The sequence below is a fragment of the Tetranychus urticae genome, chromosome 2 (assembly GCF_039701765.1).
Source record: "Tetranychus urticae isolate SD_2017Ah chromosome 2, NJAU_TeUrti_SD_1.0, whole genome shotgun sequence".
NCBI lineage: Eukaryota > Metazoa > Arthropoda > Arachnida > Trombidiformes > Tetranychidae > Tetranychus > Tetranychus urticae.
In genome coordinates, this window is record NC_142959.1 from 10,248,359 (window position 1) to 10,274,759 (window position 26,401).

General features: G+C 32.5%; 2 protein-coding genes and 3 long non-coding RNA genes across 6 annotated transcripts; 1 reads left to right on the top strand and 4 right to left on the bottom strand.

The window, feature by feature from the left end:
- Nucleotides 1-372: 372 nt before the first annotated feature.
- Nucleotides 373-4,422, bottom strand: LOC107359386 (uncharacterized). Its single transcript, XR_016198538.1, has 4 exons — nt 3,064-4,422; nt 2,890-2,979; nt 1,997-2,812; nt 373-1,924 (listed from the first exon to the last, which is right to left on the bottom strand). It is a non-coding gene; the product is annotated as an uncharacterized LOC107359386 (long non-coding RNA).
- Nucleotides 4,423-5,653: 1,231 nt separating this feature from the next.
- LOC149093858 (uncharacterized) lies at nt 5,654-7,801 on the bottom strand. The gene is made up of 3 exons (XR_016198227.1): nt 6,636-7,801; nt 6,464-6,553; nt 5,654-6,381 (listed from the first exon to the last, which is right to left on the bottom strand). It is a non-coding gene; the product is annotated as an uncharacterized LOC149093858 (long non-coding RNA).
- Nucleotides 7,802-12,269: 4,468 nt separating this feature from the next.
- On the bottom strand, nt 12,270-22,173 carry LOC107359800 (transient receptor potential cation channel subfamily M member-like 2). 2 transcript variants are annotated; one of them, XM_025160359.2, is made up of 9 exons: nt 22,014-22,173; nt 21,359-21,888; nt 19,449-19,816; nt 17,953-18,132; nt 17,311-17,541; nt 14,883-17,231; nt 14,567-14,807; nt 13,292-14,484; nt 12,270-13,218 (listed from the first exon to the last, which is right to left on the bottom strand). In XM_025160359.2, exons 2-9 carry the CDS (start codon nt 21,477-21,479, stop codon nt 12,823-12,825), a joined length of 5,079 nt encoding a protein of 1,692 aa, XP_025016127.1. In that variant the 5' UTR covers nt 21,480-21,888; nt 22,014-22,173; the 3' UTR covers nt 12,270-12,822. The 2 variants fall into 2 exon arrangements, with proteins under 2 accessions (XP_025016127.1, XP_015781855.1); XM_015926369.3 differs by lacking the exons at nt 21,359-21,888; nt 22,014-22,173 and adding an exon at nt 20,322-21,205.
- Nucleotides 22,174-22,286: 113 nt separating this feature from the next.
- LOC107359801 (ubiquitin-conjugating enzyme E2 R2) lies at nt 22,287-23,918 on the bottom strand. Its single transcript, XM_015926370.3, has one exon. The coding sequence runs from the start codon at nt 23,145-23,147 to the stop codon at nt 22,461-22,463; it is 687 nt and encodes a 228-aa protein (XP_015781856.1). The 5' UTR covers nt 23,148-23,918; the 3' UTR covers nt 22,287-22,460.
- A 397-nt stretch (nt 23,919-24,315) lies between these two features.
- Nucleotides 24,316-25,198, top strand: LOC107359802 (uncharacterized). The gene is made up of 2 exons (XR_001568161.3): nt 24,316-24,455; nt 24,555-25,198. It is a non-coding gene; the product is annotated as an uncharacterized LOC107359802 (long non-coding RNA).
- Nucleotides 25,199-26,401: the final 1,203 nt, after the last annotated feature.

The window sequence follows — 26,401 nt, forward strand, 5'->3', positions numbered from 1 at the left end:
AAATTAAGGATCGAAACAAAACGAATAAGATTATTGTTGAAATTGAAATTCGGTTGGACAAATGATGTTTCACGGTGCCGTTTGACGGTGCCCTCGACGGGTTATTATAAGTCTAAATGCAATATTTTCAAGAACTTGGATTGATTTAACAGTCTCTTCATCGCTGTCATCATCACTTAATAAACCAAAAGATCTCTTAATTAACACCTTAACTTGAAAGGGACTTCGACTTACGGATTCGAGAATGGTGCGAATAAAAAATATGAAGCGAGAATTCACAAACGCCAACATTGAATTGATTGATCATTAAACTAAATAACCATATCTGTTATCTGCTACAAGTGAATTTTAAATGAAACAAAGATACAAAGATTTTCCATTGAAATGAATTCACCATTTTATTGACGTCTTAATTTATATGTCAATACATATCGACTTATTGGTCATACTTAAATGTATTTTTAATGAATGTTCATCTGTAAAGATCGAAGCGTCAAGTTCTAATGAATTTCTATATTTCTATCTTTCGTGATTTAATATCTCCCAAGATGCTTTTCTTTGGTTTGGTTTTGCAATAGCTTTTAATGATTGATGATTGATTTATGACAACTTCATTTATGCAAAGATTGTTGATCATTTTTACCCTTTATCTTGTTCAAGCTCGATATTCAACTGTTCAAATTATCTCAGTGAATAAAATGTGAATAATCAATGTTGAATCTCCATGAATAATAGTAAATTGTTTGGAAAAGAAACAATTAAGGGTCAAAAAATATGCATTGTTGCTAAGAGTACCAATTCAGTTATGATGGCGTTAAATTACAGCAAATACAGAATAACTGTGTCACAAATACTGAAATAGAAAAATAAATTGCGATCAATAAGTTATGATCTAATTGCGAAGTTCAAATTGTACCAGTTTTTATTCCAGCTATTAGATCACTGGCTTATTCGAAGTTATTTCTGCTCTAGTTGTGCTGAATGCTGTGATAGTCCAAGCTTGGATGTTTCATAATGATTTGATATTGGAAGTTGATTTGAGATATTTCAGCATTCTATAGCATTCTATCGAACTCTCATTTCCCATTTTCCAGCGCTTCTCAAATTGGCCATTTTTATCTCTGCTCTAGTTATTACTCCTTTGCTGATACCTGCATTAATATCCGTTACTCTGCTGTACTGGTTCCTTCATCTCGATAATTCAAACGACTTGAATCTGTGTCTAGATCGCCAATCTATTCATATTTCAATGAGACATTGAATGGAATTTGTAGTTAAATTAGTTAAATCGTCTAAAACTCCTGTTGCCATTTCGGCGAAGATTCGGGAATAGTTTTTTAAATCTGTCTTGATATTTGTATCGACTAAGTAAGATGACAAACGACTATAAACCATTGGGGCAACCAAAGCCAGATGAATGGGTTGATCAGAATGTTTCCAAAGGGTTTTAGCAAGCTTATGGCGACAACTGAATATTGCCCAAAGGGTTAATACGGCATGAGTTTTCAGCGGCAACAGTCACAATTAACGATTCAGGATGAAAAGGATAATCTAAGGTAGATATCTCGTTGCGTTATTGTTATTTTGATTTTAGATTATCCATGTTCTGTCAGAGTATATCTATTTATCTGTTATTGTTTTGAATGTTCTTCGTTCATTCGCAGTCGTAAATATATAGTACATGAAATGTTATTGCGACGAAATGAACTGCAAATTACAAATTAACAACATAATCGTACTTGCGTTTTCAAGAACGTACTGTATATGAAAATAAAGATTCGTGATTAAAGACAATTTGAATAAATGCTCTCAGGTATTAAGTATAACTACTCACATAGACAGCAAGAAGTTTTTCAGCAGTAAACAAATCACCAATTTTAGCTCCACAATAAGGACCAAGAATGCGATCGAGAATTTCCAGAGCCTAAAATAAATTAAAAGATAGATGAGCTTAAACTAAGCTTAAATACTTTGATGAAGGGACATTCTTAGCTACCTTCAGTTTTTGATCAAGTTTTACGCTGGCTTTGGCTATGATTGATACATACAGACCATGAACCACAAAAGGCTGAGGAATAAGAATAAATACAAAAGAAATCTCAAGTTCAATAATTGAATCTGACTGGATTCATTGCATACCTGATCCAAAAAAGCTCCTGCGACATAAACAACGCTTCCATTTATTAATATTAATAGTACGACCAGACCACGGATAGCAAGCATATTTGATACCCAATTTGAATGGCTCTTACAATGTTAGTGCTTAGTCTCAAAAAGATCGCATTATCAGCTCCAAATGAGACAAGTACGAAAAGAAAAAAAAAGGTAACGTATTGTAACGATATTTTTATCAAAATCATTCATATAACTGATCACATCTGAATTCATGCCTTTAATAAAAGAGTTATCGATGAACTGTTTACTCTTGACTCTTTTTAACAATTCAATCAAGTTTTTCAACCGGAATAAGGACAGAGGCACTGAGACGCTTATGTGTGCTCCTAGGTCCATAAAACCACCAAATATGGTTATGAAAGTACAAGATTCTAAAATTATCCAACAAAAAGATGAAATATACATTGCTGGGCCGCTATCGACTATTGCTTGGTTTTGAAGACGCAAAATGATTATGAGTATTATTTTGTATGTTTTTCGTTAATTCACAGTCGTAAATGAGTATCTTACTTACTTATCTTACACTAGTATGAGTTAGATGTATGAGTTAGTATGAGATAGTAATGAGTTATTGCGACGAAATGAACTGCAAATTACAAATTAACAGCATAATCGTGCTTGCATTTTCAAGAACGTACTGTATATGAAAATAAAGATGCGTGATTAAAAACAATTTGAATTACTTAGTTAGGTTACTTATTAATAGTCACTCACATAGACAGCAAGAAGTTTTTCACCTCTAAATGCATCACCAACTTTAGCTCCGGAATAAGGACTAAGAATGCGATCAAGAATTTCCAGAGTCTAGAATAAATTCAGTTGTAGTTACAGACAAAATGAAAGAAGGTTAATCTATTAATATTTTGATGAAGGGATATTTGTAGTTACCTTCAGTTTTTGATCAAGTTTTACTTCGGCTTTGGCTATGATTGATACATATAGACCATGAATCACATAAAGCTGAGGAATAAGAATAGAAAGAGAACAGAAAGACAAAACAAGTTCAATTCTTAAATCTATCGTGTAGTTTAGTATGTCTGAGCTTCTAAAAGTAGTAAAAGTAGTTACTGCAGTAGTTTATAAACGAGATAGTTTGCATACATGATCCAAAAAGGCTCCGCCGACATAAACAACACTTCCACATATAAATAGTTCAAGCAGACCACAGATTACAAGGGAATTTGATATCCACTTTGAATGGCCCTTAGAAAATAGTCCCAAAAAGATCGCAGTATCAGCTCCAAATGAGATGATCACGAAAATAAAAAAGAAAAGGTAACGATTTTTAGCGATAATTTCATCAAACTCATTCATATAACTGATCACATCTGTATTCATGCCTTTAATAAAAGAGTCATCGATAAACTGTTTACTCTTGACTCTTTTTAACATTTCAATCAAGCTTTTCAATCGGAATAAGTACAGAGGAACCGAGACAGTTATGTGAGCTCCTAGATCCAGCAAACCAACAAATATAAAAATAAAAGTACAAGATTCTAAAACTATCCAACAAAAATGTGAAATATACATCGCTGGACCGCCATTAACTATTTCTTGGTTTTGAATCCGAAAATTGAGTAACACAAAAGGGGTACAAATAAATACACAATAAATCCATCTGATCCATATTGTGATTAGCAGATGGAAAGTAGAGCGGAACAATTTACACTGTTTGGTTGTCAACTTGAGCATATTCTTGTCAAAACCTGAAACCTTTATGTCTCGAAGATTACAGAGTAACGCTTGAGCTCCAGTCTCTTCAAGGTACAAAACATATTCTCGCAAGATGCACAGCGTGATGCCTATGCCAATGACAAAGTACACCATAATGTCACTGATATTTTCATGGAAGAATGGATTTCCCAGCAATATATTCAAATTATCATTTTGTTTGTAAATCAGGATTAGATAAAATCTCAAGAAATTAAGGATCGAAACAAAACGAATAAGATTATTGTTAAAATGGTAATGTGGTTGGACATATGATGTTTCATCTTGACGGTGCCCTCGATGGCTCATTATCAGTCCTAATGCAATATTTTCCAGAACTTGGATTGATTTAACAGTCTCTTCATCACTGTCATCATCACTCAATAAACCGAATGATTTCTTGCTAAATGCGATATTCTGGAAGGGAATGAATCGACTTATGGATTCCAAAATGGCGCATATAAAAATTATGAAGCGACAATTAGCAAACGGCAACATTTAATTAATTTATCATTAAACTAAATAATCATATCTGTTATTAACTAGTCTACAAGTCAATTGCAAATCAAACAAAGATAAAAAGATCTTCCATTGAAATGAATCCACCATTTTATTGATGTCTTTATTTATATGTGAACACATATCGACTTATTGGTTATACTTTTAATGATTTTTCATCTTTAAGTGTTAAGTTCAATCAATGGTCTTAATTTGATCTTTCGTAATTGTATGCACGCATGGCGAGATGCTGTTGGATTTTTTATCTGTTTCTTAATAGCATTCGAATGACTGATTTAATCAGCTTCATTTATGCAAACAAAAAAGAGTCTTGCTGATTTGTTTTATCATTTTCCCCTGTTAACTATCTAAATCATCTCAGTGAAGACAATTTAAATACTGTATGTAATCAATGTTGAATCTTAATAAATAATAGTAAATTGTTTTCAGAAAGAAACAATCAAGGTTTTTAAATTGGATCAAAAAGGATCAAGGCAAAAATCAATTGTCAGTTGTAAAGGAGGGGTGCAAAAAATCTGACTTTCGAGTTAAGAGTTAGGACTTTGTACGTTTGTAGGGCATAAAAACTGAGTCCATTAGTGGCATTAAAAATTTTCTCAGATCGACAGTTTTTGAGAAAATTGAGGTCAAAGTGAGAACTTCGATCGCCTTTCGTTCAATTATGGAATCAGATTTTTCATCAGACTTATTTTCCTGGCATAACTTTTGATAGCCAACCAGAAAATGCACTTATTTTGGGAAATAAAATTCTCTGTTTCTGTGCAACAGATCACTTCGATTTTCCGTTAAACCTCCAGCATTCTGTGACTATGATAGCTAGAGATCTGAAACTTATTATTTGTCGATAAAAGTTGTCGCTACTTATCATGGATCTAACGCTTTTTTCAATTGATCGACAGTTTCCTTGATTTTGGTCATTGGCCTAAAAACTTTGAACCTCGATATCTCGGGAATGGTAGTACCCACAATCACCATTCTTTGACTTATCATAAGGTTTTAACATGGACTACAATATAACAAAATATGCAATTCTGTAAAAAAAATTTATAACATTATATTACTTATTTTTTCAGATTTAATACTTTGTTATTTGTTATTCAAACACGAATCTTATTATGCGTTAAAAGGATATTCATTATTACTTGGGTATGGAAAAAGTAACTAGGAGGTGTTTTTTTTGAATAACTTTTGAACCGCTTGGAATTTTTGAATGAATGTTTTTTTAATTGAAAGGTATAAAGGTCGGTTAATTATTTTATTAATTGTTCGAAGTGTGAACCTTCGGTAACCACTAGATGGCGCAAACGGGTTTCGAAGGCATTGCAAGATCGGGTGATGTAGGCAGGGGGAATCTCTTCAAATGCTTCCATTATTGCATTTTTAAGTTCTTCTTCTGTTTGAGGATTGTAGCTTCCATGTTTAGTAATGATTTGATATTTGAAGGTGATTTGAGATTTTTCAGCATTCTTCAGTACTAGCATTAAGAAATGAAAACGAAAAATTTTGATCGAACTCTCATTTCCTATCTTCCGACGATGCTCGAATTGGCTATTTTTATTTTAGATATTGGATTACTGGCCTTTTCGAAGTTGTTTCTGCTCTAGTTATTATATCGTTAAACATTCCTTTGCTGATACCTGCAGCAATATCCGTTGGTCTGCTGTACTGGTTCCTTCAACGGGTTTAAATTTCTTTATCTCGACAATTGAAACGACTTGAATCTGTGTCTAGATCGCCAATCTATTCGTCGTTAATCTAAAAGTCGTTTATTTCAATACTTTACATTATCGATTTCCATCAGAGTATATTTATAATCAATTGATAAAACAATTTTTATTTTTATTGCTGAATATTGTTTTGTCTGTTTTTCGTTTATTCGCAGTCGTAAGTACAATAGTATATGATCAATTATTACGACGAAATAAACTGCAAATTACAAATCAGCAACATAATCGTGCTTGCATTTTCAAGAACGTACTGCATATGAAAATAAAGATTAGTGGTTAAAGACAATTTTAATAAATGCTCTAAAATATTAAGTATATAAATAATTACTTACATAGACAGCAAGAAGTTTTTCACCTCTAAATGCATCACCAACTTTAGCTCCACAATATGGACTAAGAATGCGATCGAGAATTTCCAGAGTCTAAAATAAATTCAAATGTGATTACAGGGAAAATGAAAGAACGTTCGAACTACTTTCATGAAGCAACATTTGTAATAGATACCTTCAGTTTTTGCTCAAGTTTTACGCTGGCTTTGGCTATGATTGATACATACAGACCATGAATGACATAAAGCTGAGAAATAAGAATAGAAAGAGAACAGAAAGACAAAGGAAATCTGAAGTTCAATACTTGAATCTTACTGCATTGATTTCATACCTGATCCAAAGTAGCTGAGCCGACATAAACAATGCTTCCAACTATGAATAGTACAAGTAGACCACGGATAACAAGCATATTTGATACCCATTTTGAATGGCCCTTAGTGCTTAGTCCCAAAAAGATCGCAGTATCCGCTCCAAATGAGACAAGTATGAAAACAAAAAAGAAAAGGTAACGTATTGTAACGATATTTTTATCAAACTCATTCATATAACTGATCATATCTGTATTCATGCCTTTAATGATAGAGTCATCGATAAATTGTTTACTCCTGACTCTTTTTAACAATTCAATTAAGCTTTTCAAACGGCATAAGTACAAAGGAATCGAAACAGTTACGTGAGCTGCTAAATTCAGAAAACTTCCAAATATAAAGATGAAAGTACAAGATTCTAAAACAATCCAACAAAAATGTGAAATATACATCGCTGGACCGCTATTGACTATCGCTTGGTTTTGAATGCGCAAAATGATTAACGCAAAAGGAGTACAAATAAATACACAATAAATCCATCTGATCCATATCGTGATTAAAAGATGGAAAGTAGAGCGAAACCATTTACACTGTTTGGTCGTTAACTTGAGCATGTTGCTGTCAAAACCTGAAACCTTTATGTCTCGAAGAGTACAGAGTACTGGGTAAGCTCTAGTGTCTTCAACGTACAAAACATATTCTCGAAAGACGAACAGTGTAATACCTCCGCCAATGACATAGCATATCATAATGTCATTACTATTTACATGAAAAAATGGATTTCCCAGCAATATACTCAAATTATCATTTTGGTTGTAAATCAGAATCAGATAAAACCTTATAAAATTAAGGATCGAAACAAAACGAATAAGATTATTTTTAAAATGAAAATGTGGTTGGACATATGATGTTTCATCTTGACGATGTCCTCGACGGGTCATCATTAGTCCTAATGCAATATTTTCCAGGACTTGGATTGATTTAACAGTCTCTTCATCACTGTCATCATCACTTAATAAACCAAAAAATTTCTTAATTAACACCTTAACCTGGAAGGGAATACGTCGACTTATTGACTCAAGAATATTGACTCGACATATAAAAAATACGAAGCGACAATTAGCAAACGGCAACATTTAATTGATTCATCATTAAACTAAATAATCATATCTGTTATTAACTACTCCACAAGTTAATTGCAAATGAAACAAATATACAAGGATCTTCCATTGAAATGAATTCACCATTTTATTGATGTCCTTATTTATATTTCAATACATATCGACGTATTGGCAACAATTCTAATGGTTGTTCGTCTTTAAGTGTTAAGTTCTAATCAATTTCTTTATTGCGATCTTTCGTGATTATAATAATATAATACATGATACATCCCAAGATGCTCTTTATTTGTTTTTTTCTCAATAGCTTTCAAATGATAAATTTAAACAGCTTCTACATGTATTATGCAAACATTCAAAAAAGGCTTGTTGATATGTCTGATCATTTTCACCCTTTAACTTGTTTAAACTCGATATTCAACTGTTAGAATTATCTCAGTAAAGACAGTTTATTAATGAATAATCAGTATTGTGCAATAAATAATAGTAATTGGTTTGCAAAAAAATCCATTAAGGTCTAAAAAACTAATTGTTTTGAAGAGCACCAATCCAGTTATGATAATGCTAAATTACATAAAATATAGAGCTACTGTACCACAAATAATACAGCAGGCCATAACACAATATCAAAAGTTAAGAGAACTTAAGGATTTTTATGCAGTTTGCTGACATTTCATCAAATCCTGATGACAAATTTGAAAAGTTTGTTTTTAAAACAAAAAATTCAAACACGATATTCTTGAAAAGTATGATTCAAGTACGGATCAGAATGACCAATCGTTACCATCAACTTCGCAATCGCATTTCTGTTGACAAAAAACGCAATTACCAAAAAAATCTAACAAGGATACTAAAATAACACTTATCGAATTGCCAAACATTGCTTGCTTACTTTTAATTCAAAATGGACAGGGAAAGTTCCAATGATTCCATTACTTTATCTAGTGTTCTTCATACCAGTGTTTCAGATTTCGCCGATATGTCTAGTGCCTCAACTCGCCAAAATTCAGTTTGTCCAGACTGTGCTTCAAATCAGCGAAAAATTGAAAAATTAAATGAACAAAGGAGGAAGTCGGAAATCGCACCCAACTAGAATCGATTATAAATACATAAAGAATATAAACATAAATATATAAAGAAAGATAACTAAAAATGAATCACTAAACTAGAATCCATTTTATTGTATCGCTTATATTCTAATTAAATGCTGCTTGAACAGCAAGAAAAAGATCAAGATATCAGAAACTTAAGTGCTAAACTCAGCAGCAAGTACAAATACCATTGTGAAATATGTGATTATATTACTGTTCGTGCATTTAATTAAAAACTTCATATCAAAAGTTGTAGAAACAAAAACGCGCTCGACTGATTGCTGATCCTGAATCAACATACTCTTTATTTCGATCCTAAAGACTGGATATTTTTCTTGTGCACATAGGCTTTACCGAATGCATTTCTATGTTTAAAAGATTTACAACTCTTATTGGTATTCAATTCGTTTTTGGAACCGTCCAATAATTTCCGCAATATGGCTGCCCTTGAAGGTAGGTTGAATTCTCCAAACGTGTAAATTTAAATGTAACATATCCGAATCTATCTATGAATTCCAGGTAATAATGGTTTTGTGCCCAAAATATCTTCATTAAGAACGTTATCTGTTCTACATGTAATATCGATGAACTGACACTGCACAAACTTGATCTTGAAACTTATAAAAAATGTGACATACCTGTCTTTTTGAAAACAAAACATGGATATGAGTATTGGAAAATTATCTATCTTGGAACTGAAGAAGGAGCTAGAAAAGCCATGGAAAATATACAATGTGAAACCAATCCAACTAGTAAATAATTTATCTCTAATTCCTTACCATGATCATGCCATTACCTTGCTTGTAATTGCTCTGCTTCTGGTATTACAGTCACATTTGATTCAAACAATATTGGAGCTACATTTCAACATGTCCAAACTAACCAGGAGAAAATTCTATCCATAATGGATTTGATTCTTAAAAGGCAGAAGCTCATTCAATGAAAATCGACTCAATAACAAAGAATTTACGCATTATTGAAGCTCGCAACACAATTTCATCAATGCCCCTTGCTTCCCCGCCGAAGTCTGCTTATAGTGAACACTCACAAATAGACTCCGAATCGTCACAAAAAAGTGTTATTTCAAATAAGAGTTATGTGCCAGAAGGATTGAAGTTCCAGCTCTATCTAGAATGAATGAATTCAAACAAGTTCGTTTCCAATTCACCTTATGAAATAAGATTTATTGGAGTGCAAATACTTGAAGCGTGCCGAAAAATGGAGAATTAATTAGCCCATCTCATCATGTCCATGTCATGATCATGTCATTGGGTCTGTTCTTTCTCGATTTTGAGGCTTTCAAAGTTTAATGAGAGAACCTTTGCACACACTTCGATCTCGATTAGCAATTATACCTCAAGATCCAGTGCTTTTTAGTGTGTCACTGAGATTCAACCTGGATCCCTTTCAAAATGGTTCAGATGAACAAATATGGGATTCGCTTTCGCAGGTTACACTCAAAGATTTTGTCCTCAATACAAGTGAAGGTCTTGAATATAATGTTACAGAAGAAGGGTCGAACTTGAGTGTCGGACAGAAGCAACTTTTATGCTTAGCAAGAGCGCTGCTCAAAAAGCCCAAAATTATTTGTAAGGACTTATTAAATATAACTGACAAAGTTGTGAGCTTAACATCTCGATCGATCACCTAAAACTGCCACTACCTGAACTTATTTCTCTATCAAAGATTAAATAAAAACCAAAAACAAAAGTTCTAGACTAAAGTTGCAGATTAAATCAAGTAAAATTTGTTGAGCTATTATCGAATAGTTATTAATTAAGCTTTACTGAAGTCGAATCATTATTTTTTGAAAAAGTACGATCTTTTTCTTGAGCGTTCAAAAAGGAAAATTTTAGGTAGTCGAAGTTGTTAGATGTACTTATTTATTTATTAACAGTACAGTATTTTGATCTAATATTAGCTCTAGATGAAGCTACGTCTGCTATTGATTCGGATACAGAAGGTTTTATCCAAAAGACTATTCGTGACAAATTCAATCAATGTACAATTTTAACTATCGCTCATCGTTTACAAACAATTCTCGATTCAGACAGAGTTCTTATATTGGATGATGGAAAAATTGCTATTGATTGAATTTGAATTGAAATTATATTTGAAAAATCAGAATTTTGTTATCAAGAAAGAATTTGTTGTTTTACTCTTTAGTAATCTTTATAATTTGGTTCCATAATCTTTCAATGTAATATTTTTCAATGTTGTACTTTTTTTATGGGTTTACGTCAAAAATTGATAAACTAATATTTAACTTTATTACTAAATATTATTTTGTATGTTTTCATTGATTCGCAGCCATAAATACACTAGTATATGATGAGTTATTGCGACGAAATGAACTGCAAATTGCAAATAAGCAACATAATCGTGCTTGCATTTTCAAGAACGTACTGCATATGAAAATAAAGATTCGTGGTTAAAGAACAATTTAAATAATCTCAGGTCACTTAATTACTCACATAAACCGCAAGAAGTTTTTCACCTCTAAATGCATCACCAATTTTAGCTCCACAATAAGGACTAAGAATGCGATCGAGAATTTCCAGAGTCTAAAATAAATCCAAATATAATTACAGGAAAAAATGAAAGAACACTCAAACTACTTTCATGAAGGGACATTCGTAATAGTTACCTTCAGTTTTTGATCAAGTTTTACTTCGGCTTTGGCTATGATTGATACATACAGACCATGAACCACAAAAAGCTGAGGAATAAGAATAAATACAAAAGAAATCTCAAGTTCAATAATTGAATCTGACTGGATTCATTGCATACCTGATCAGGGCTAATCCAATATTTTCCAGGACTTGGAGGGATTTAAGAGTATCTTCATCACTGTCATCATCACCTAATAAACCAAAAGATTTCTTACTTAATGCCTTAACCTGGAAGGGAATGAATCGACTTATGGATTCTAGAATGGTGCATATGAAGCGACAATTAAAAAACGCAAACATTGATTCAATTTATTACAAGACTTATTAACGGATGAGATTATTGTTTAACCAAACTATAATATAAGTCAGTTTTGAATGACACAGATAAATGAATACACCATTTTAGTGATGTATTTATTTATAAGTGAACACATATCGACTTATTGATTAACTTCGATGGTTGTTCATTTGCAAGTGTTAAGTTCTAATCAATTTATTTATTTCGATCTTTCGTGATTATATTAATAAATCCAAGAATGCTCTTTATTTTTTGGTTTTGCTTCTTAATAGCTTTCGAATGATTGACTTAATCAGCTTTCTTTTATAAATTATGGTCAATATTTATGGCTTTTGCTTCATCAAAATATTTTTATTTAATCGTATGATAAATGAGATTTAATGTGAACAAAAAACGCCAAATGATTACAATGAATTTAAATGGTTTTGAAAAGGTTAAACATTGCGAGATTATTATGCTGATTATGATGAACAATTAATATCCATCAGCACAATATAAATTGTGTTAGGATCTTTCAAGTTTACATTGGAAACTTGATGAATAGTAAACAGAAAATAAATTTGTACAAATTATCACAGATTTTGTTGTTTGTGTTTGAAGAGATTAAAGGCCAGCAAACTTGAATCAGTTAACAGAAACCAATCAAGAGAAGTTAATTACAAGAATAAAAATTGCTAATCAAGATAAATTGAATTATCTAGTAATTGAGAAGAGAAATGTTTACATTGTTTTGCGTTTTCATTTGAAGATGAGATAATCAAGGTTAAATTAAAGATTCATCGTTGTCACCGGTATTTGTGAATTAATAACTTTTGGTACTTTTACATTTTATGCTTGGTGATGATTATTATGAAAATTTTAAAGGACGGTTCAAATCAAATGATTGTTGCTTGTAATTTGTTGGTTACTGATTGAAGAATGGTCGATTGACCAGAAGGTAATTTGAGAAAGACATCTTCAGTTATGATTCTCCAGTTTAATGAAGGCGTCATTTTTTTGTCTAGATCATCGTTTCCAGTAAAATGAACATGAATTAAAACCAATTCTTTCCATGCCATATCAGTGTTCAATGGATCATCCATGTAGGTTGCATCATTTTTGATAAACTTGACCAAAACTGTGTCCTCTGATTCAGCAGGTTTATTTGTATTGGATAGAGAGCAATTAGTAAAAAAGGCTTCAACATTTTCATCATTAGTCCATTGTTGGTCATCAGGAACATTGAATAAAGTTTGTAAGTCTCCATACCAATTATCACCAGGAACAAAACGCTAAAAGTAAATTGAAATGTCATTAATAATAAAGTATCAAAATTATGAAAATAGACAAATGAAAATATCTTACATTTGGCAGTGATATTTGATCCCAGCGAGGTAAATTTTTTTCAACAATAAATTCAAAAAGTTTACCAGTTGAAACAATTCTCGATGTACGCCATCGAGTAATCACAAACATTACATAGTGATTTGGACCCCAACGTGGTAAAGATCCTTTTCCTTTCAATCCAGTTCGACCAAATGGATTTCTCGGTATGCCAGAGTCTAGACTATAAACTAAATTGGTGCAGCCATCTTTGGTAATCCAAGAGGTTCTATCAATAGTTATACCAGCAGGATTTGTTGATGAACTATTCCAATTGAAAACAGGTAATTTAGAAGTAACTTGTTCAATATTGTACTCTCGCAGAAACAGAATATCTTCATCAACATTGTGCTGAAAGTTTTGTGGAAAGTCCATTTTTTGTTTAGTATATGCTACTGGATCATAATCGATCCACATAACTTCCCAAGGAACATATTTATCTGGTACAGGAATCCTTTGAACTCGCGTTCCTGGGTATGGACTTTGTCTTGAGAGAATGTGATGGAATGATTTTGTTGTTGAAGGTGAAGATCCATAGGCATCCAGGTTACCAAATTTAAGAGATGAAATGTGTTTAATGTTTTCAAGGTATACATGGGAAAGTGTCATCATTCGTTCCAGTTCAGAGACTCGAGTATTTATCTTTTTCATCAGCCGTTTCTCATATTCAATCTCTTCAGCTAGAGATTGAACTCCTTCCCACTGTTTCTTGATAATATCCTTTTCTTCTTGGTTTTTCTCTGCTTTGTTTGCATATTGTCGAGCTAAATGTCTCCAGAAATTGTAGTCTTCTTCAGATAATTTCATATTATATTTAGTATCTGCTTCACCGAATGCTCCATCTGGTTGATTTTTTCCTTCGCGGTTTTTCATCCATTTGAAACAGTAATAACAAGACAAGGTTCTAAAAATCCATTTTAGTACAAAATAAATGTAACAAAAGATGCTTAATGGTGCAGGTAAAGGTAAACGATTGGCAAAGTCGACTACCAAAATATAACGTTGATATTTCCAAATTTGTTCAGTTCTACCTTCTAATTTAGAAGCTGTGGCTGAAAATAAGGCATATAACAGAGTCATCATAATCAATTTTAACAGGACAAAATATTGAATTGCAAAAATATATGACCATAAATCATCATCTGGACACAGTGTTGGATTAGCTGTGTTATTATCTAGAAAAGAAAACAGAAAATTAAATAAACATAGAAAAACACAATAATTCAATGATAATTGAAAAAAATCAATGTAATTTACATTTTCCTGCATAGCAGGTAGAAGGATCGTTTCGATGAGCTGGATATGCTTTGCACTTAGAATCAGCGGAGAGATCTCCGACCGGAGTTAAAAAGAGGGAAAACCAAGCTCGATGGAACGCTTGTTTGACAACATCCAGAGTAAGATCGAGATCAGGAAAAAGTAGAGCTTGCATAACAACTCCACCAGATACGATAATCACAATTGCCATCCGCATGAAATTGAGAAAATCAACTCCAATCTGAAATGTAAAAGAACAATAGAGTAAATGAAATGTTTTAAAATTAACGCAATTCTTGATAAACTCGAAACTTACCATTAACCGTAAACGGTACAAAAGAGGACCCAAAGTAGGTGAAATAGGCAAATACATGGCAATTAAACGGTAATAGAAGTATAAGAGAGCAACGCTCAAAACAACTTTACGACCATATGGTGAAAGAGTAAGAAATTTAAGATTAAGACCAGCAGTGTAAGTTGTATAAACAATGATAAAAATAATTATAAGAAATATCTCTATACATTTCCAAACCAAAGGTATGGAAGTATATTTTTTGTAGAGAATCCAAGTTCGTCTAATATGTTCCATGACAATCAGTGAAGTCCAAACACAGACCGTGTAATCAAGTGTTTGATTACCACAAGACGGATAAAGAACGGCAATTGAAAATAAGACTAAGTAAGCAATGTAGAATACTTGAAATGTGTGAAATTTTGTAATTGGAGCAGACCACATTAATTTGATCATAGTTAATAATGGAGGTTGTTGACGAATGAAAACTTCACGATCCCTTATCAAAGTAACGTAATCAGCGCCGCGAATGTTTATTACACCAGAAACAGCTTTACCAGCCGTTTTAGCTGCCATTTGTGCTAAATTTTCACCACCAGCTCCTGAGTTCATTAATCCACCGACTTCATCTCCTCCTTGATTATCTTGGCCATCTTTTTCATCGTCTTCTTGCTCCTCAACTACACCACGAGAAGATCTAGGTTTGAATCGAACCCAAATAAACATCGGTAAAATAAGGAAAGCACATACAATTATCTTAAATGATTCCGGTAAAGTAAATACACCCCAACCTAACTCTCTTATTCGTATATCACCGAGAAAAGTGTCTGTTAACCATTTTTGGCAACATTGATGAGCTAGGAAAATTTTGGTCCTAGCATTGGAGGCAATGTCAACAGCAGTTTTATAGTTCCAATCGGGACTTTCTTCAGATAAAACATCAAATGCTCTACAGGTCGCATCATTGTAACAATCGTCTAAAACTCCTGTTGCCATTTCGGCAAAGATTCGGGAATAGTTTTTTAAATCTGTCTTGACATTTGTATCGCCTACGTAAGATGACAAACGACTATAAACCATTGAGGCAACCAAAGCCAGATGAATGGGTTGATCAGAATGTTTCCAAAGGGTTTTAGCAAGTTTATGGCGAGAACTGAATATTGCCCAAAGAGTTAATATGGCGAGAGCTTTCCTTTCAGCTGAAGCAGCATTATAAACATACATGGACATAACATTGTAGTAGAGGTGATCAGAGTTGACAAAATTGTTGAAACCAGTACAAGTTTCAATTAACCAATTGAGATCAGTGTCAATAAAATGTTTAGAAGGACGTGAAAGTAAACTATGGCCTAAAACTCCTTCCCAACAAACGGTATGGAAAAACTCTTCTTCATAAATGTGTTTAAATAGTCGACGAAGACGAGTTGGTGTGACAAATTTATGTAATCGGAAACCATTAGATAGAAATAGATCAACAAATTCTTCTCGATCGGGACGGAGTAATGCAGATTGAAAAAGGTCCTTTTGTAGGCGTACAACATAGGTAGGATCTCGGTGTAAAACCTCTGAAGAGGCGACATCAGGACAGTTCCAATCCAGCGTTAAGTACAGTTCTTTCAATATTTTGTCATCAGAGACTGTTGAACCTTCATGAGTTGACCGGGAATAATCATGAACTCGATTACTGCTTCGAGGTTTAGAGGCAAAAAGAGCACGCAATAAATAAACAGATAAGTTTTCCAATTTACATTCAGAATAATTGTGCATATTAAGTACAGTAATAAATGATAGGCTATTTTGCTTGGCCAGACGAACACATTCCAATATTCGATCACGAAATAGGTTTCTGGTGAGTACATTTTCTCTAAGTTTAGGGAAAAAATGGGCGATCTTTGTAACCAATTCAGGTTTGAGAAAGTTTTCAACATATTCCGGATCCCATGTTCCCCAAGGTCCTGTTTCACGAGCCCTTTGTTCAAGCTCTGAATAGGCAAAGGCAAGAAGATCAGCTAAACCTCCTGAACCTTTTAAAACAACAACTGGATACTGTCTTTTCAAACAGTCAACAACCAAACGAGCACAATCGTAGCCTCCTTGAACAACAATGGATACAACTGGAATTTCCATGTTAGTTAATGAACATAAATCGGGTACATCTTTGATTTTTGTATGTAAATCTGTTTCAACATTTTCACGAATAAAATCACAACCGCCTACAGTTGAGAGGAAACCCATTAATCGAAGGACGAATAAATTGATTCCTGTTTTGTTAATTGTGCTATCTCGAACTACAATGAAATGAGTATGATCTGGATTAAGATCATATTTTCCTTCTTCTGGGATATTTCCTTGATTTTCAATGTTGATATCAGTCTATGGTCAAAAAATGAAAGATTGAAAAATACAAATGATTAGCAAAGTTGATATGTAGCCATGTTTGTTTAAATAATACCTTATCGGAACCTAATTGGTCAGCATATTTTATTGCATCTTCCCTTGTAATGCCAATAAAATTAAGATTCGGTGGCTTGGTGATACCTCTTCCTTCTGATTTACTATGAGATGGATGGCAATGAAACGATTGACGCTCTTTAATTTCATTGCTAACAGCATCACCAATTATTTTAGAGGCTCCTAAATTAGTTCCAGTTGTAAATATCCACATATTTGTTGTATTGGCTGCCTGATTAGATAGAATCAAAATTCAAAGGTTAGTAAACCAAATTCGAACAAAAAGGTAGATACTGTTGAATGTAATCTAAATTAGGAATATGTGTGATTATCATAAAACTGTAATCAGAAATAGATCAATGCTTCCTTTCATCAAGCTCTGATTGAGTCTGAGTTATTTTTGGAAATATAGTATGTAATGAATTTAACCATGAAAGTTAATGATGAAACTCGGATCAAATCCATCAAAGAAGGTGATTATAATGAGAGACAAATCCAATTTCTTAGCTAATTTTTAGCTGACCATATCAGTCAAATCAATCAATGCCTCAAATTTGGAAGTAACAATGAACGATTATGCATAAAATAACTAATAAAAGATGACAATCAAAGGAAATGTTTGCGGAAATTTGGGCAAACATACTTTTATCAATCCCTTCTTGAAATTATCGATTTGCCGTGGATTGGACCAATCTCTTAAAGAGTCGACATTGGATATAATTAAAGCTACAATCCTTGGAGGTTGCATTCGCCATTGTCTGTGCATTATAGCCGCAATCGCCTCTCCATCAGTATCATGAGCTGCTTTGACAAAAGGATGACCCTGATGAATGATAAATAAAAGAGTTGATTAATAAAAGATGTTAAGGTTGGTTAAAAAGGTCATTTGGATCAATGAAAACCTTGAGGCTGTTCTTACTCAATTGATTAAACAATCAACGAATCCTGAAATGAAAAGTTAATCATGGTTGGTTGATCAGTTTAAATAATAATTTCTTGTTTACCAACAAACAAAGCAACATTTTGTTAGATCAATCAAAGAAGCATAATTAAGCGCCTTATCATTAACCAATTTTCAATGTATTTCATTATATTTATTGCTGATTCATAAACTTGCGTTATTGGTTATTTCATCATTTATGATCAATAAATCGAGTTGAATGTTTGCAAAAGAGTTGAGTTAATCAAGTTAGACTGAATGAGGAAGTTAAATAGTGGGATGGAGTTAGATTGAAACAAATTGATTAAAGGTAAACCAGAAAAGTGTGAATTGAAAACAAAATGAGAAACAGAAACACTTGTTTGCTATGAATAATTACGAGTCTATTGAATTGCGTTAAGCCAACAAATGGAATAAATGTTAATTTCAATGGCATAAACGATTGTGAATTAAAAAATTGTGATTTGTTGATTACAAACACTTTGATTCTCAATTGTCAGCAGGATATGTGTTACACTTGAAATCAGGTAAATCTGAAATCTATTGTTTCGTCGTAATAGATTCAAATCAACAGTGAGATTGTTTTTTTCAGTCAACAGACATGATTAAACAAATCTCATTTTTGTTGATGTTTTGGGTTGTTGTTAAGGTGGAGCTGGATTCAAATTTACAAATTTAATATTAAATCGATTGATGATCATCACCATGCAAAAAATGGAATGAAAAGTATCAGGGAAAATCTGATTCCAAGGTTAACTTGTTGAAAACATGAAATTATGAAACAAGTTTAAACTATATTTTAATCACCAAGAGTAGGGTCATTAAATAATCAAAAATGCACTTGTCCAGTATAGAAACAAGACAATTACATCTTGGATTTCAATGTAATTACCTGTAAGGCCTTAATAAAAGTAGTTAAAGTGAAAGTAATACTATTCAATACAATCTTTGCTCTTTGCTTTCCCATTAGAATCAAGGTTTTTCAAAGGAAACAAAGAATCATCAAATTATGATAAATTAGTGGGTAAAAATCAGCAAGAGGATGCAAAGCCCAAATTGTTTGAAACAAATCAACACCTAAAGGACATTGGGATTAGTTTGATGAAATTAATGACAGCGTCAAAGATTGAGAAGAGACAGCGAAAATCAAAGGTTGACTGGTTAAAAATATCCGTAAACATTGTTATAAAGGAACCAACCTCTGGCTCATAGCCAAAATTTTTCCAAAAATGTATCTTTCCATCAGCAATAATGTAATTTCGTGTAGTTGAGTTTGAATCAGATGGACCCAGGTTAAGATGGTAGCCTTGACCTCCGATGATAGCTCTTGAAGAGGATGCACTGATTTGACGTTGGTAACTGTTGGCCATCGGTTTATGGAGAGTTGACTCTTTCCTACTGAGTTTCCGTAATTCATTCAATGAATAGTTTTCACCACCGATACCACTACCAACCGTATCGGCATGAATTTCACTCTCAGGTCTTTTAGGTTTGGTAAATTTGCAGGCGATCCGGATTCGAGCAATTAACTCCTGGAAACCATATTTTGATTGTTTGTTGTCTGATTCTGAAACCATTGGAGAAATAAAAAAACGGAATTAGAAACGATTACTATTAAATTACAGTTGACTAGTTTTAGCTGTTGTTGTTGATTAATGTTATGAAAAGTTTAGGATTGAATTACAGTGGAAAATAGCTTTTATGACTCTTATTTACAGGTAAATCTTTCATTTGAAACAGACTAATTGTCATTTAAATGTTCTGTGGCAAAGATAAGGTAATTAAAGCTGAAACTAGGAAAGTTTGATTAGATAATCAAGTCTATCTATTGATAATGATTGAGCGACAAATCTGAACGGAATACACCAGAAATGCCTAAAAAGTTGAATCTTTGTCTACTCAAAATGACATCAAGTTGATGTCACAATGAAATAATTTGCTAATCTGGTCGGTGATTTACCCGCAAACTTAGTGAATTAGATCGCAACAAGTCAATTATATTAGTGACTAAAAGTTGACTGATCAACGTTAAATAATTAAAACAAAATTGTATGAAAAAACACAAAACTAACCAGCATTTATTGATCAATAACGAGGAGAGAAACAACTTGACACTAACGGGACTCATCTTGATTAGCATACGATCAGCCTTGACTGTTAAAGTTGTCCACGAAAAGTGATTGTTTAACTTGACTTTGAAGTGAACAGACTAAGGTTTAACTGAGAAACAATGACAAGATTGATGACAAGATTGGTGGAAGCAATTGAAAACAATTGAACCATGGACAAGGGATTGTTGAAATTGAAAAGGCTTAAACACTGGGTCAAGAATGAACATGTTAGATAATTTTGTCCTAGTTATGATGTTTTTAATGATATCTGCGGCGATGTCAATTGTAATAGTGATGATTAAAGGTTCTTGCATTAAACAGATGTAAAAGCAAAGTGACGAGTAAAAGATGCAATGTGACTTGAGACGATGAAGGTGAAAGAGTTTATAATGAAATACAGTAAAGGGAAAGATTATAAAACTATGAAATTGGCAACAGAAGAGGCAAAGAAGAGAGGGAGACAATCTTCATCATTGATGACAATTTATCGTCAAATCAATAATTACATGAATAAAGCAAATGTTATGAAAATAAACAGAGAGAAAAAGCTAGCCCACAGTTTGAGAGGCAAAAGATATCAATGGTCCCTCTATACAGGCAGACCATGTGAATAAGAAAAATCTTAGTGATTTGAGCATGGAGACTGATGTGACTATGAATTAATCAGTAATTGATTGCAAAGGTTACCGAAACTGTATCTAATCATTGTAGACAATATAATTTGGAAACCAATTCATATTACAAAATATTGATGAGTTACCAGTCGTCGTTAAGTCACAAAGTTGCTAAGCCTAAGTCATAACAGATTGAGATGTCAGTAGATACCAGCACTATCTTAACACTGACTAATCGTCTGCTCTATTGGACATCTACATGTGTTGGTGATTATTTTGATTATTTCATAATCGAATATTAAGTTAAATTCAAATGAGCGGTAGATTTAAGATGAAGGTATGAGCCAACGAGAAGATAGAAACATTATCAAAATTTGTTCTTACCTCCTGGTGATCCACTTTCTAGGCTTGAATTGCTATCCATTTTGTTGGATGATTTAACCGTCACAGTTGGTATTTCATCCTCATGACTAGATGATGGTCGTTGATCTTTATTATAACTCATCCTGGAGAGTTATTTCGTTGTTGACTTGGCTCGGTGGATTTAAAAACAAACACCAAACACCAGTTAAAAAAATAAAAATGAAGTAAAAATAAGATATAAACTTTTCAAAGTATCAAAATCTTGGTTATATAGCTGCTGGCTAGTAATTTACATTGTACAGTTTGGTAATGGTGTAAATGTAATAGAAAAAATGAGATGGAAATGTAAATAAATCCTTTAACCATACTAACAACTTTGATTATGTCGAGTAAGTTGAAAACATATGAAGCCACCGTTGTTACTATAGGGTATGGATGACTCAAGGAAGACATGTTATGGTAAAAAAGACTGGAGTAACTTTTCCTATGATTTAGGGCACTTTTAACACAGATTAACCATCCACAAATCCAAATTTAATTTAAACTGGAATCTAGAAATTCAAATTAAACACCAATTCTTGAATTACAATATCAAACACTGAAATTGCAGATGGTCGACAATTTTTGTTAGTCAACTAAAGTTGAACCGTTTCCTACAATTGTTCAACACTTTTACCTTGAAAACATTTGTTGGCAACATTATTATAAAAGTAATCATTGCTATTTGACAATATACAGCAAAATAATGACAAAATAGAAGAATAATTAATTACTAATTGACTAAGGCAATCACACTTTTCATTATGCATTTAACTGTTGATACAAGTTAAAGGACAAGTCTGGGTTGAGATGGAGCTTCCAACATGGAAGTGGTTGCATCAATCAATGGGAATTAATCGTTTTTCATTATCTATCAATGATCGAAGGTTGATTTCAAAACATTTTCCAGTTCGTTTAAAATATCAGCTTTTAAATAAATAGCTAATGAATCAAATTTTATTAAGTTTCATATTTATATTAGTTATATCATTATATTCAACAGTTGAATTTACAATTGATTTAGGCTTAATCATGGTTTGGTTGGAAGGTTAGGTAAATTTACAAATTTGATTGTGTATTCATTCTAACCTTCATCACTTTCATCGAGATCATCATCCATATCTTCATAGTCATCATCATAAAAATCAGCTAGATCAGCTTCCATTTCAGGTGGCTTTGATTTATACTTGATACAGTATTCTTCAATTGTTGTTGGAACAACAACATTATCTTTCTCTGCTTCATATCGACTGGCAGCAACTTGTTTCCTAATGATATTTTCATATTCTTTGTCTTTTCCTGATGAATCTTTCCATCGTCTGTACATAACTGATGCATCCACATTGGCTGGTGAAAAGGTGTTTGGTTCATTCAGCAAGGAAATAACACTCAGTAAAATAGTCCGAACATTTTGAGTTGGATTCCATCTTTCACAAGGAAGTTCACCACTTTGTGGGTCATCGATTGGGGGGTGTAAAATAGATATACATAAATCTCCATTCTCATACACATTAGGATGCCAAACTTTAGTAAGGAACTTAAGTGTTGGAGGCGAATATGGATAATCGACAGGGAACTTCATATTTGCCTTGAAATAGCCACCTTCATAAAGCGTATGCGGAGGGCCAAAAATGGCTACTTCCCATTGAAATAGATTATCCTCATCTGCTAATTTAACACTAAAACCTTCCACTGGTTCTTCTTGAAGAGATTTAAATTCCATTGAGAGTGCCCGTAATGCGGATGTGGTTGGACTCGACGCTTGTCCCATTTTTAAGATGAACTAATTACAATCAAATGATTTAATGGATGATTGATGGATGGGAACACTTATAGTGTTGCACGATACGATACGAGTATAATAATATTGATATTTCACTTAGCAATACGTATCGATACTTTGAAAGATGGTATCGATATGTAGGAAATGGTAGGAAATTCAAATAAAGAAAAGCTTTTGCTTGACTCAAGTGGCTTGAGTCAAGCCAAAAACTTTAGAGTCTAAAAAACACTTATAAAGAGGTAAGAGCAAAGAGTAACAGATAGCACGACAAGGTAAAAAAATGGGCGATATTAAAATAATATCATCGAAAATATCGATATGAAAAATTTACGATATCAATATTATCGATGTTATCGATATTTATTTGGGACAATCCAAACACAATGAAAAGGATCAGGTAATGAACCTAAAAAACATGACATTTCAACATTTTTAGGCTTTGAGAAGAGTCCTTTTCTCACTAATAATATTGCCAGGTAAAAAGTATTCGCAGGAACAGAGGAGATCATAGATATTGAAGTTCAACATTATGCAACGAATCATTGCCCTCATTTTTTTCAATACTGAAGAGGGTCTCCATTTAAAGGAAGTGTTTGACTCAATAGCGTTTAATCCCTGATGTAATGCGCTAGTTTCATCAACCAATGTTAGAGCTTTTTTCACATCAATTGACCATAGAAAGAAAAGAAAGAGAAAATTAACCTCTGAATGATTTCTTCAATTTAAACGTTATTTTTTATAACATTTCATACTTCCTCTTTTATTGTTTACCCAATTACGGAATACTAATCTCGCAATGGTTACTTTCGGTAATTTAATGACTGACATCTATCAGCCAATTCAGAAGTTTCTAGGTATCGATGAACTTTAAAAGCCATTAAACCACAATTGAGGAAATTTTATTACCAGATAATCAGGAATTTGCCTGTTAATCATTTTTCCATTATGTTGTAATTGATTTTTTGTTTATCAAATATTGAACAATAACAATTGTTGATCGCAATTGATGAGAATTAAACTTGTTATCTAGTAAATTAGATGGCACCACTGGAATCAACTGAAATGAAAATTCGAAATTTTGATTCCAACTGTGATTATCTTTCAACAAATGGATATATAATCCCATTATTAATCCTTTCAACATTTAATAGTCATCGCCATGTAGTCATTAATTCGTTCAATCCAAGTATGGTAAAGTCATATTTTCTGGTAAACTTGATGAACTCTTCTGGTGGTACCTTTTGATTATACAACCCATATCATGGATCAATACATTTTTATCATCTCATCTTTAAGGTTAGTTATTCTCATGTGAGAAACTGTCATGTTAATATCCTAAGGTTATTTACTGATATAAATGAAAAAGCTTTTCTTTCTATTTATTCCATTTCAAAGGTAAAAAACATGAATGGTTCAGTGTACTTTGGTTGCTTTTGGTAAAAATTATGATACAATAACAAGTGCAGCAACATCTGAGAATGATAAGCAACCATTTTGAATCACCTTACAAAGACTTCCTCACAAACAAGCCATTGACAGTCGACAAAGCCTCTTTAATTGGGAAAGATGGTTGCAGCATTGGTAATTTGTCCAATCAAGACTCAATTAGCCATCAGAAACAAGATTTCCTGTGATACAGACATTTTATTACATTTTGTACTTCGTTATTTTTATAACAAGCGGACAGCAGTGATTATTTTTTGAACATCAGTTTATTAGTTTATAAAAATGTCCAACATCAAACCAAATGGACAGTTTGAAATGACAATGCTTTGAGCATTCATTCACAATGTAGATTAAACTTGACTTTTAACAGTCAAGCTGAAATTGACAACTTAATACATTCACGTTTACAATTGTTGTCAATGTAAATTCACTTCTGACAGTTTCAAGTGGCAGGAAAGTAATTTAAATATACTCAGAATTACATTTGGAGATATTAAAATTTAAATCACAAGGCAAATCTTTTGCTACATACATTAATATTAATAAACGTTGAGAGTCAAGTGTAAACTAGATTTAAAATTGAGCTTTCCAAATTTTCATGACCATTTTCATGTCACAATTTTCATCACTTTACATTACCATTTGTTTCATTATCATGCTGAACATGGATGATGATGTTATAAAACCCAGATTGTTATCCATAATTAATTTGCCCATTAACAAGGTCTAAAGACTTGAAACAAGATGATAATGATGGATAACCGTTGAAACTGGTTTCATGTTAATTTCAACCAACAGGCAACAATTAACTAAATCCATGTTAATATTTCATCGCGCCATTGATTGCCAATGGTAATGCTTTGCTTTTATCGTTGCCTTTATTGTTATTTTACTGCTTCCAAGTCATTATTTAATGTTGAATGAATGTTTGATGATCAAAAAAAGCCAAATGTCCGAATTAGATTCAAGACAATCAAAGATATAAATTGTCATTTATAGACTCTAGACAATCCCTTTGATTTAGTAAATGTGATTACATGATTAATTGTATAAAAGAGACTGGAAAAGATGAAATAACTCAATTTATTGTCTTGTAACAATTGACTATTTCTGATTCTGTTCAGTTGATATCTTAAGGTAACTTGACCATGTCAATATTTACCTGTATCAACAGTCATCATATTGTATCAATCAATAACTTGAACATGCAACATTCATTTAATTCAATAAGAAGTTGATCAGAATGATTTGGAAATCCGTAGTTTAATCAAATCTCCCAATAAACGGATCAGAGGATTCATGAGTGTTTGACTTGATAGTGATTTAAAAAGCTAACAATTGCTGATGATATCTAATCAGATCAATCTATTGATTCAATTATAACCCAAACAAACCCAGAATCAGCAATTTATCCACTTTAATGATGATAACTTTTGGAACTTTTCACTTTGGAAATGCAATTTTCCAAATTAACCAAATTCAATTTGATCACGTCTAGTGATTAACAGCAACATTTAAGGTATAAATTGAGAAAGAAAAGTAAATTACTCATTTTACCAGAATAAACATTCATTTAGTTTACTTGGGAGTAATAATGTTGAAGGTTTGCCTTTGTTGAGCTTAATTTTGTCAAGTACAATTCATATTAATACACTTTTGTCTCTTCTTTTCATTTTCATCATTAAAGGTGAATAAAAAGGTAAATTGGTGTGCAGATGACAAAGGAATAAAAGAGGAACCAAATAATACAAAAGTAAATGTTATTTGTTCAGTTGATGGATTAAATGTTTCAATGA